Below are 12,611 nucleotides of genomic sequence, written 5' to 3' on the forward strand. Positions count from 1 at the left end.
CCCCCATCCCCCATACTGGAATCGGAACCTTCTTAAAGAACCGGCGGGAAAGCAGCCCCTTGCTCTGTCAACTTTCTCTCCATGCCGCAGGACCTGATTTCTGTACTGCTTCATGAGAAGACGCAGTCTTTGTTTGGACATTACTCTAATAAAAACTGAATTACTTACAACCCCTGGTCTGGTTCCTGAGTCTCATCCTGGGCCTGACACTAAGGGATCTAAAGAAAGAATGAACAAAGGGGGGGAGGGCATCCTTGTTGGGTTCCACGAAACAAAGAAAGGGGGGATGAATCTATATTGTTTACTTTCACCATCATCATTACTGGACTATATAACTTGGACAGAACTGATTCCATCTTCTCCCCAATCTGGAATCATTGCAAAAGAGCCATCAGATATGGCCATTCAAGGCAATCAAAGGCCTTATGAGCATCAAAAGTAAACAAAACCAAAGATTTATTATTATTCCTCACAAGTCTAATTACAGTGCCTTGCAAATGTAATCAGACCCTTGACCAGTGTTCTCATATTACTGAATTACAAATGGTACATTGATATTTTATTTTATGATGCTTTATTTTGAAACGCTGAAAATCAAAATCAATTATTGTAAGGTGACATTGGTTTTTTGTTGGGAAATGTTTATAAGCCACATAAAAACAAACATGTTGCTTGCATAAGTATTCAACCCCTGTGCTGTAGAAACTCCCAGTTTACACAGATGAAAGAAATTGCCCTATCAAGGACACAGTTACCTTACCATTGGCCTTCCCCTGTGAACCATTAAAGTTGCTGTCACATTGTCAGGATAAAAAACCTACTGTTGAAGAATCATTGGTCAGGCTGTGGATCTGAAGGAAAATGAAGACCAAAGAGCATTCTACAGAAGTGTGAGATATTGTAATACAAATGCATAGATTAGGAAAAGAGTACAAACTAATATCCAAGTGTTTGGATAGCCCAGTGAGCACTGTTGGATCCGGAAGTGAAAGCTGCATCACACCACCCAGGCACCGCCAAGAAAATGCCGTCTCTCAAAATTCAGCACTCGAACAAGGAGGGAACTTGTGAGAGAAGCCACAGAGAGGCCAACAATCACTTTGAAGGAGCTACAGAGTTCAATGGCTGGGAGTGAAGTAATGGTGCACCAGTCAACCATATCAAGAGCTCTGCATAACACTGGCCTGTATGGGAGGGTGGCTAGAAAGAAGCTGTTAATCAAAAAGTACCATCTGAAAGCACATCTGGAGTTTGCCAGAAAGCATGAGAGTGCCCCAGTTGCGTTTTATGGTTTTATGGTCAGATGAGACCAAGATAATTTTTTTTTTTGGCAAAACTCAAAAGATCTATGTGTGCTGCAAACCTAACACTGTCCATGCCTCAAGACACACCGTCCCTTCAGTGAAGTATGCTGTGGAGATGCTTCTCATCAGCAGGGACGGGCCATCTTGTTAAAATCAAAGGAAGAATGGATAGAGCAAAATACAGGGAAATATTGCAAGAGAACCTACTTCAGTCCACTAATAAACAGAAGCTTGGGAGGAAATTCACTTTTCAGCAGGACAATGATCCCAAGCACAAAGCCAAAGCAACATTGGAGTGGCTCAATAACAAAAAGGTGAATGTCCTATAGTGGCCCAGTGAAAGTCCTGATCTCAGTCCCACTGAGAATCTGTGGTGCTCTTTGAAAATTGCGGTCCACAAGCGGCGTTCCACCAACCTGGAGAGTATCTGCCAAGAAGAATGGGCCAAAATCCCTCTGACAGTGTGTGCAAAGCTGGTACATACCTATCACAGAAGACTTAAAGCTGTTATTGCAGTGAAAGATGGCTCTACCAAATATTAATATGTGGGGGTTGAATATGCGTAAATATCCAAGCAACATGTTTCAGTTTTTTATGTTTCTTACAAACATTTCCCAACATAAAACCAATGTCACCTTACAATAATTGATTTTGAGTTTGTGTTTCAAAATAAAATATCATCCAGAACAAAAGTACAATGTACCATCTAGTAGCCCGTTAAATAAGGCCACCAGATGCAGCAACTCCCCAAGGTGCTTATACAAGTCAGTCAACAATTCATTTGGGCCCGGTGCCTTCTGAGGCTTAAGTTTAGCTGTCATACCCTCCATCTCCTCTAAGGAAATCCTTTCATTTAAAGATCTCTGAAAATCCTCAGAGAAGGGTGGATATTAACTATGTCCAAGAAATTGTTTATATCCTCCTGATCTGGCTCAGTAGAGGAATATAATGAGGAGGAGTATTTAGAGAATTGTGCAATGATTCCCCCAGGGTCCACAACCCAAGTACCATCCTGAAGGCGAAGCAAAAACACAGATTGCTTAGCTTGTTTCCTTTTTACCGCATTTGCCATTAATCTTGAGTTTTTATTACTTAATTCATAGATTTTTTGTTGTAAATAAACCAGAGATTTAGATGTCTTATCAATTTCTAATGCTTCTAATGCTGTTCACTTTGTCTCCAACATTCAATATACCGTGGGGAACCCACTCTGTCTGTACCTGTTCTCCAACTCCAGGGGGGCAGCCACAAGGCTGCCTTCATTGCATCCTATACCACATGCCTAGGAGGTCCACTATCTGCATTTACTTGACAATATTGTTCAACTGCCTCTGCAAGGCTTGAATTGAACTAGACTGGGAAAAAGAATAGGGTTCAAAGTCCAGGTTGGGAAGTAGACCTGAGTACCCAGAACCTTAAAAGATGTTGAGACTAAAGTGTGCTCAGAAATTTTTCATGGGCCCACTTCCACCACACCAGCTCGTAATGTCTCATCGATTAGCACATAATCCTAGAGAGGGACCCATAGCGGGAAGAACAAGTGAAACCTGGTTCAACAGAATGCCATTCATGCCATGCGTCTCTAAGATTAGAAGTCTGAAGTAAATGGCAAACTTAGATTCCTTAATAGCTGTAATCAGGGTGCGGCTTCTTCTTTGATCTAATCCTTCTCTCGGTCACGTATCAAGGTCACCATCAGTAATAAGAGCTTCCTTAAAGGAGTCTGTTATGAAATTCTAATAAAAAACGCCATTGCCACTGATTAGGACAATATACTGAAGCAAAAGTCAGCATCTTATGTCCGCAGAGCCCCTTAATAAAAATAAATCTGCCTTCTAGGTCCCTTTTTACTTTAGAAACTTAAAAGGAAAATGAGTTATCAAACACCGATGCAACACCCCTTGAATTGCTAGCTCCAGGTGCAGAAGAATGATTACCAATATCAGTAGAACCTCACTATATGACAGGGGTATGAGGATGAAGGATGTGCCTGCATCATAGGCCTTCAGTATTATAACGAAAGCCATGTTCTGTAATCAGTATTTTACTTGGGTGAAATCGTCACACCTGTGATATATCTGAATCCATGGTTCAGTGAGCCCTGTTATAGCGAGGTTCTACTGTAATGATGTTCCAATAAATGTTCCACCTTAAATATGTGATGAGTCTCTTGTTAGCATACCATCTTGGGATGATATTTCCAGAGAAGGTCTGATAACCTTCTCCATTTAATAGGATCTCCCATATCCTCACATTCCAGGTCACTACTTTTGTTTTGCTTCCTTGATTATCTTCCATATCAGAGTTGTTTTATTGCTTTTTCCTGTTCTTTTCAAATCATGTTTACCCTCCAGGACAAACCAAAATACTCTCTTATGACACCCATGCAGATAACTAAAGTTCTGTGACCACTTTAAACAGCAAACTAAAAAAATTAACACATTTAAACGGTCTGCCACATTGCCAAGGGCCTAAAATAAGACCCTCAGGAGAAAGCTGGCTAGTAGCAATAGACACCGGGGGGGGAGCTCTCACTCAACAAAAGCTGAAAAAGTCCCACTTTACCCCTGCCACCCTCTTGCCATCCAAATATACTTAATGTCACAACCCATTATGCATTCCCTCTGGGGATAGACCCACATCATGGTTCAAAACCCATTCCTAGAAGAAGACTGAGGTGAGGGAGGCGTGGCAAATACTGCCATGGTTGTTCCCCTCTCCACTGTCAAAAGTCACAGTCAAAGTCCTTAATCCAGAATGCTGATGTTAACACTAGTAAGATTGTCCCTCTTTGGTTTGAGAACAAAGATTCTGAGAGGTATTCAGCTGTTGTTCCATGTCTCTTGGTTCCTGTTGACGCTTCTTAGTTTGACAGTGGTGGGACAGTCAGCCATGCTTCCATTGAGGAAATATTCCCCACGTGCTCCCCTTCTAGCTCTTCCTCACTCCAAGGAACATGGAGTCCGAGATGAGTCAGAATCTGCACTGCCTCTTGACGAGTACTGGCAAGTAGAAAACCCCCTCCACCTTCACCATGAGTTGAAATCTTTGCTTCTTGTAGACACTGTAGCTGGTCTCGGATATTGCTTTCACCTAAGGGTATCCCTACTCAATTCTTGCAGCACCATAACAGTATGATTCTGAAGCTTCAGTTCCTTAAGATTAGACACCCTCTCCAGAAAGTCCTCCTTTGTAATATAATAAGAAAAACAAATCAACTTGTCTCGATGCTTGGCTTGGTTAGTTGGTTTGGGGTAGAGAGCCCAGGGTGCAGGCTCAATATCTTGGGGTGAAATAGACCAATCTAAAGTTTTCCACCAATTGATAAGAAACTGTCTGTTTCCAAGTCTTCAGGAATCCTGCATAAACGTAGATTTTTTTAGCAACCCTTATCCTCCAAATCCAAGATTTTTAATTGCAAGTCCAAATTAATCCACTTAAGCCTTTGAATGTGCTCTGCATGTTGTGAACCTATCTCCAGAGCTTTGGACACAGATGTTTCAACCTCCCTAATCTTAGAATCCAAAGAGGTTGACAGAGCTTCAGCAGGTTTGAGATTTACATTCCATTCCTCCAATATATGTTTTTTCTGCTTAGAAAACTGTGCAGCAATCATCTGCTGGATAATTACGATTATATTCTCCCCCTCAAACTGACTTGCCTTTGTTGATTTAGTATACATAGCAGCGTTCTTCACACCTCTGGTCGGTCTTGGGTTAAAAAAAAAGAAATAAAAGTTATGGGGCATTCTTCTGTCAGTTGGACTCCTGAAATTTTCCACTTGCTGAAATGATTAAATAGTTTGGTGAAATCTCACTCTAACCAGAGCTGTGACAAAAATAACAGTGGCAGGATTTGGAGAGCCCAGCTCAGGCAGCTATAACCGTCTGCAGCTAGCCACACCCCAGAACATGTTTTCTTAAGGATGGAGTTGTATTTATTATTTAAAACTTGTGATGAAGATACAGTTGTAATCAAAGGTATAACAAAGCAAAATGTTTCTAAATGTGTGCAGCAAATGACACAGGCAGGGATTCACAGTTTGGTTACAGGATATTGTTAGCAAACAGAATTTTAAAATGAGAGAGGAACAGTAAACAGTCTAAGGGTGATACTGCTGATGTTCCATCCACATGACTAGCTTTGAAATGTGCACAGTTGGGATTAGTGGAAGAACTATGCCTTTTTGTGTGACCAGTGGATAGAAGAATTGTCTTTTAGACAAGGTAGTGAGACCCTTTTATTTGTGTGGAATTACCACAGTTTTCGCTACACAGTTTTCTCTACCTGCTATGTAACCTGCTTTGGATAGTTCATAAAGCTTTTTTCTGCTTACAATACTGAGACAGGAATGCATCTATAGAAAATAATAGTTTCTTATAGGACTGCAGGCTGTTTAAAGAAACTGAGCCTGCAGTCTAGTCCCAAAAAGTACATAATACTTTATCTAGGCTGTTTGGCATTAGACAAAGGCAGTCCGTTTTCTTAACTCCAATTTTCTTTTATAGCTAGGAATCGTAACATCTTTTACCTGCTTGCTTTTTATTTTATTTATTTTATTTATTTATTTCTTAAACTTATATACCGCCCGACTAGCAATAGCTCTCTGGGCGGTTAACATAAAATACAATAAAATTACAGAATCTGATACAGCAAGCATATAAAAACTACACAATCTAAAACCAAGTTACAAACATTTAACTAAGATTAAAATGCCTCAGAGAAGAGAAAGGTTTTAACTTGGCGCCGAAAAGATGATAGTGTCGGCGCCAAGCGTACCTCCTCGGGGAGACTGTTCCACAATTCGGGGGCTGCCACTGAGAAGGCCCTAGATCTCGTCACCACCCTCCGGGCCTCCCTATGCGTCGGGACCCGGAGGAGGGCCTTCGTAGTAGACCGTAGTGTACGAGCCGGTTTGTATCGGGAGAGGTGTTCCGACAGATATCGTGGTCCCGCACCGTATAAGGCTTTATAGGTTAACACCAACACTTTGAATCTGGCCCGGAAGCATATTGGAAGCCAGTGCAGGCAAGCCAGCACAGGTGTTATATGCTCAGACCGCTTAGTTCTTGTTAGCAGTCTGGCCGCCGCATTTTGCACTAGCTGTAGCTTCCGAACCGTCTTCAAAGGTAGCCCTACGTAAAGCGCGTTGCAGTAGTCCAAACGCAAGGTTACCAGAGCATGTACTACTGATGTAAGGTCCTCCTTACTCAGGTAGGGACGTAGCTGAGCTACCAACCGAAGTTGGTAGAACGCATTCCGTGCCACCGAGGCTACATGAGCCTCAAGTGAGAGGGAAGAGTCTAAAACGACTCCCAGACTAGAAACCTGTTTCTTTAGGGGGAGTGTAACCCCGTCCAGGACATTGGTTATGATACCAATATTTGACTGGTGTGTGAGTACAGAGTAGTCAAGTGAAATATCAAGTTCGCAGTATGGATATTATGTAATCCAGGTAAATTATTCTCCTTTCTGTGATTGTGCTGAGGGAGATTTCAAAATGTTTGGCTACACTGGGGAACAACTGAAAACAGCACCTACTGAGTTTTCAGTACTAGTTCTGTTCACAGAATTAGAGAGAGACATTGCTAATTTTAATGACTTTTCTCTCTGTTTCATGCTAGATTTTTACTTAAGGATGGTCAACTATGGCTCTGTGCTCCTCAGGCAAAACAAATATGGAAGTGTTTAGCTGAAAATGCAGTCTACCTGTGTGATCGTGAAGCCTGTTTTAAATGGTATTCTAAACTCATGGGAGATGAACCGGATTTAGATCCTGACATTAATAAAGACTTCTTTGAAAACAATGTACTTCAGTTGGACCCTTCACTCTTAACAGAAAATGGAATGAAATGTTTTGAACGTTTCTTCAAAGCTGTGAACTGTCGAGAAGGAAAGCTAGTCGCAAAGAGACGAGCCTATATGATGGATGACTTGGAGTTAATAGGATTAGATTATCTTTGGAGGGTAAGTGTGAACTATCCAAGAAGTGCTTTATATATTGACAAAAAAGGTGGTTTTTATGCTAGGCCAATAAAATACAAATTCCACAATTGTAAGTACATATGAGGTCCGCAGCTCTTTGCAATGAAGCTTCACTGTGTATTTTAACTATGCATTGCCTATTTTGAATGCTATGTTTTGTCCAAAATGCAAAATCAGTATATGCCTGGCTGAAAAAGGACAGTACTCTTTTGATGTTGAATATGTGGCGGTGGTGCTGTTGCTAAAGTCTGTTTTGTTCATGCTATTACACCTACAAATTGCCTCCTGAACCCATCATTATTTATGTGGAGTGTCAGGTTCAGCTGTGGCTTGATACTCTTTTCACTAGCTCTGTAAGAAAGTGACTACTGTCTGTCATATTTGTAATCCTAACGTTGAATTACTTTTAATACTCTAGAATTCTCTTTGAAGTCTTTTGAAAAGTCAGATAGTACAAAATGTGACAGTCCTCTTCCTCTTTTTTCCTCTATATTTTTGTCTGTGTTATGCTTACAAAAGGGGGAGCTTCAGCAACTCACAGGTGAAGCTTTGGCAACACATGGGGGGAAGGACTACTTTAACTGATGGGGGGGAGGGCTTTGTGCCCCGTAGGAGTGCAGGGGAGCTTTGGTGACAGTATGTGGGGTTGGCAAGCGAAGCAAGCAGGGGCAGCAGTCCCTAGTCCAAAGCATTTTACACCAGGCCTTAGCAACTGCCCTTGATGGCTATATACATTCCAGGTACGTGTTCTAGCTTTGGGTTTTAAAAGACCTAAGTAGCTACCTACCTAATGAGGCAGCTTCCTTTGTTTTATCAGCAGTTCCAGTTGGCTTAGGCTAATAGTTGACATATTTTGGGGGTCCAAAACATAATGGTTACCTTACACATTCTGTTGTACATTCCCCACCCCTGGCAGCAGGCTAAACAGATAAGAGTGGATATCCATAAATGTGGTTGCCAGCAGCAATGAGATCTTTGGTCACTGCTGGCATCTGCCTGTTTTGGTGCAAACTGGGTAATGGGCATTGAGAACATAGGAATAGCCCTGCTGGATCAGACTAAACACTCACGTAGTCTAGCATCCTTTTTTCACAGTGGCTATCCAACTATAAGTCTGCCAGCAGAACACAAGCACAACAGAGCTCTCCCTACTAAGGCTTTCCAGCAACTGGTATTCAGGACCATATCAGCCCCAATACTGGATGTAGTACACAGTCATCATGGCTGGTACTCATTGATAGCCTTATCCTTAATGAATTTGTGTAACCCCCTTTTAAAGCCATCCAAGTTGGTGGCCATCACTACATTTTGTAGTAGTATCGACTTTATTGCTTAGCCATAGGCCATCGCATAACCAGAACAAGTTTTACAGTAAAATTTTTGACACTTAAAATCTGATACCAAGTTATCTCTGTTAAAACCCACGTCCCATTACTAGAGTGTTAATATTCATTCTACCATAAAACCATAGAATAAAATGTCCTGAGAGTAATGCTTTTCTTCAGGACTCAATTTATAACGGTAAATGTTCACCCCTTAACTTCACCCATCAATTATTTACAGTCTCTAACTTGAGCTTTGCGTGGATCTTTTGAGCGGCCAAGGCAAACAGCGAAGCCCTATATGTTATAGAAGAGTCCGCATGGGACATAAGGTGATATATTTTGTGATGGTCCTGCACTAAGTGTGGATGAGCCAGCAGGTCTTTTAGGTACTTGGCTCGTGGATGGGAGTACAGTGGGCAGGCCAATAAGTAATGGGGCAGATCTTCCACCTCCAATGCACCACATATACAAAAGCGCTGGTGCCAAGGTGTTTGGGAATAGTGGCCGTCCATTACTGCATGCAGCATGGTTTGGAAACATAATGCCGTAAAGGCCTGCCTGAGTTTTACTGATGTAGGTTGAGCCAAATATGTTGCTGTAAGAGCATCATGTTTATATGTCCAGTACCATTTGGAGAATTTTAAATTTATGATAGCCAAGGACCTTGATTTAATTTCTTCATTTTGACTTCTGCCGATCTTATCTTGGAATGTAATGGGTTGGGAGAATAAGCAACACGATACGGACTTTGTCTCTTACCTCCAAAAATTTCAAATCCTATGCTTACAAGAAACATGGGCGGTCAAATCTAATTTACCAGTCTTACAGGGCTTTCGCGCATTATCAATACCGGCTGTAAAACGCAACTTAAAAGGCCGAGGCAGTGGCGGCCTTACCACGTTTATCTCTGCAGATCTACCAGTAGAAGTCCAGCAGCTGACCAGTATTTCTACACAATATGTACAGATCCTGAGGATCAGGGGTAATCCCATAGGATCCTTTGTTTGCATTAACGTATACTTCCCTCTTCCTATTGCTTAAATGCTTGGGCATAAATAGTATATGGGATCAATTATCAGATTACTTGTGTCAAATCGAGAATCAGTTCCCTAATACAAAACTGCTGCTATGTGGAGATTTCAACTCTAGGCTAGGGGATCTAAAATCAAACGCAGAGGCGACACTAAATGATGGGCCTAACTCGCAAGCTCCCCAGATTAACAGGGTTTCACAAGATAAAATCTTTAACAACCAGGGGAAGAAATTGGCAGAGCTCTTGCAACTGCATCTTCTAGAAAACCTTCATGGTTCAGAAATAGACAAGTCTAAAGGTTCATTTACTTATCTGACCAATAGGGGGGCCAGTACTATTGACTATATGTTTGTATCTAACACCCTGTTTACAGATGTTCTCAGGTTTGACGTAGACAACAGAGTAGGAAGTGACCACTTTCCATTACAGATGACTGTGAGCCTTCCATATTCTTGCTCACACCAACCTTTGCTGCCATTAGAGGGGACACAAATGGCGGAACGGAGAATACGTTGGTCTACTGACCTGTGTTCTGTCATCTCCCAACGCCTAGCCAGTAACCCTTTTCAAGCCCTTCGACAGGGTATTATGAACTCCGAAACGGATGCTCTAACAACATATCAAACTATCGTAAGTCAACTAAAACCCCTGTTAGTACAGAAAAAACAATGCATGGCTAACCGCCACCCAGGCAACAAATGGTTTGACCAAGAATGTAGGATAACCAGGAGCCAGATGATGAATTATTCTTGGCAGGCCCTGTGACGTCCTTCCCCAGCACCACCAGTGAAGCACTCACTTGTGGCTGCCAGCAGACAGGAACGTCAGGTTTTCTTCTTACCCTTTACAGCTCTAGCACAGATTTCAACAAATCCCCCTGCTAGGCCTTACTACCCCACACTCTGTATCCCTTTTAGCCAATAGACTGTGCCTTAGTCTCTGCCAGGCTATCTCGATACCTTGTGTGTATGGGTATAGGCAATTCACAACCACCCCCCCCCGCAGCCTCTTGTCTCTGAAGGATACAGCCCTGGGTTTCTCTGTGGGACTGGATACACTTTCCTCCGATCCGCCGCTGCCACCATTCGATACAACTGTTCAGCCTTGGTTACTTTGCTATTCCCCCTGGTATGTGTTCCCAGCTGAAGGAATCAGGCTTATGTTTAACCAAGAAAGCATTTATTTAATATTAGAAATAACAAGATTACTGAAGGAATGTTTTACAAGCGTATGGTTTCATCTATATTCTGTTAGGTACTTGACTTCTTACTAATTGCCTCAGAACTCCGACTCACTCTCAACAACAACACCGACCACCATCCACCTCCTCAATTCACCACTTCCAAACACCTTCTAAACACCACCTCAACCTTAACCTCCAACACCACCCAAACTCAACTGTCATTCTTCCATTTATATTCCCAGCCATTCAAACGCTCAGCCAATCATCCAGCATTCTACTACTCATGTACTCCCCCCTCCTCTTTCACTCCACTTACCATATGTCTTCTATATAAACAGCACTTACCATATTTACAATATAAGCGGGAACATCACAGGCCCTTAGAAACCTGCGGAACCACTCGCACTCACACTTAGTCACTCTGAGATCGCAATATAAGCTTTTATTAAAAGAAGGCCGCGTTTGCCAAAACACAATGACAACGACTAAGCCTGGCTGTGTCAGAACGGCGTGAGAGACAGTTTTGGGACCTTGTTGCGCTTGGGATGGGAGTGTCCAGACCATTAAATTTTGGTCAAATATCAACAACGACTTGGCACTATCATTTCAGTAAGCTCTATACATCTCCATCTGAGGATAATGAGCTCCCCCCTCCCCTGTTTGATAATTTAAATATGCCTCAGTGGCCACTTGTGACCCCCTCCCAGATCAAAACTCTTATAACAGCTTTAAGCCCGGGCAAAGCGCCAGGTGAGGATATGTTACCACCAGAGATTTATAAAAACTTTCCAGACTGGTGGGCTCCCCTCTTGGCCTAGTTATTCAACCAGATTAATAGTACGGGTATAATACCAGAGGGTTGGAAGCAGAGTATAGTCATCCCTATATACAAAAATGGAGACAAAAGCGACCCCAAAAACTATCGCCCAATTAGTCCTTTGGACATAGGATCTAAACTATCCTCTAAATACCTTCTGAACAAGTTAGAAGATTGGGAATCGGCTAACAAAATAATTTCCCCAGAACAAGTCGGCTTTAGGAAAGGTAATAGCCCCGTTGACCATTGCATGACCCTTCACTACTTAGCCAGACATTGCATAGCCGGCCCTATTAAACACGTATTTGTAGCCTTCGTCGATCTTGCCACGGCTTTTAGTTCGATAGATAGGAGTTTAATGTGGGCCAAATTAACAAAAATCAACTTAGACAGACGACTCATGGCCCTGATAAGAGAACTGCACACGAACACCAATGCCCGAGTTAGGGTGGGATTATCTGGCTCTCTACAGACCCTATTGTCGCAAATAAGGGGGTGAAGCAGGGAAGTCTACTGGCCCCATTCCTCTTTAATCTTTATTTAAATGATACAGTTTTAGAACTGTCGGATCCAGCCTTCTTTCCACTACATCTTGAACAAATTCCATAGTTTTAACTATGTGCTGTGTGAGTGAGTACTTATTTATTTTTATTTTATTTGTATATTAAATGTATATCCCGCCTTTTCTCCTAGAAGGAGCCCAGGACAGCAAACCAAGAAAACACTATAAAAACATCTACAAAACATCTTTTTAAAAAATCTTTTAAAAGCATCTTAAAAATAATTTCAACACAGATGCAGACTGAAGTAAGGTTTCTACTTAAAAGAAAGAGGAAAGTATTCAGTAGGTGCTGAAAAGGCAACAGACTTCCTTTAGTCTGTCTTGAATTTTCCAGCATTCAGCTTTATTGGATAGCGGTTCTACATAACATAAGAGGATTCTGCTGGATCAGGCCAGTGGCCC

At 41.9% G+C, this 12,611-nt stretch overlaps 1 protein-coding gene across 3 annotated transcripts in view; it reads left to right on the forward strand.

Moving 5' to 3' along the window:
* The window catches only part of USP9X (ubiquitin specific peptidase 9 X-linked), a 164,342-nt gene that overhangs the window by 63,413 nt on the left and 88,318 nt on the right, over positions 1-12,611 (forward strand). For all 3 annotated transcript variants that reach the window (XM_061627466.1, XM_061627464.1, XM_061627467.1), the window contains one exon: positions 6,929-7,271. In XM_061627466.1, the coding sequence (XP_061483450.1) occupies positions 6,929-7,271 (343 nt within the window). The remainder of the gene's footprint in view (positions 1-6,928; positions 7,272-12,611) is intronic.

The sequence above is a fragment of the Rhineura floridana genome, chromosome 5, assembly GCF_030035675.1.
Source record: "Rhineura floridana isolate rRhiFlo1 chromosome 5, rRhiFlo1.hap2, whole genome shotgun sequence".
Taxonomy (NCBI): Eukaryota; Metazoa; Chordata; class Lepidosauria; order Squamata; family Rhineuridae; genus Rhineura; species Rhineura floridana.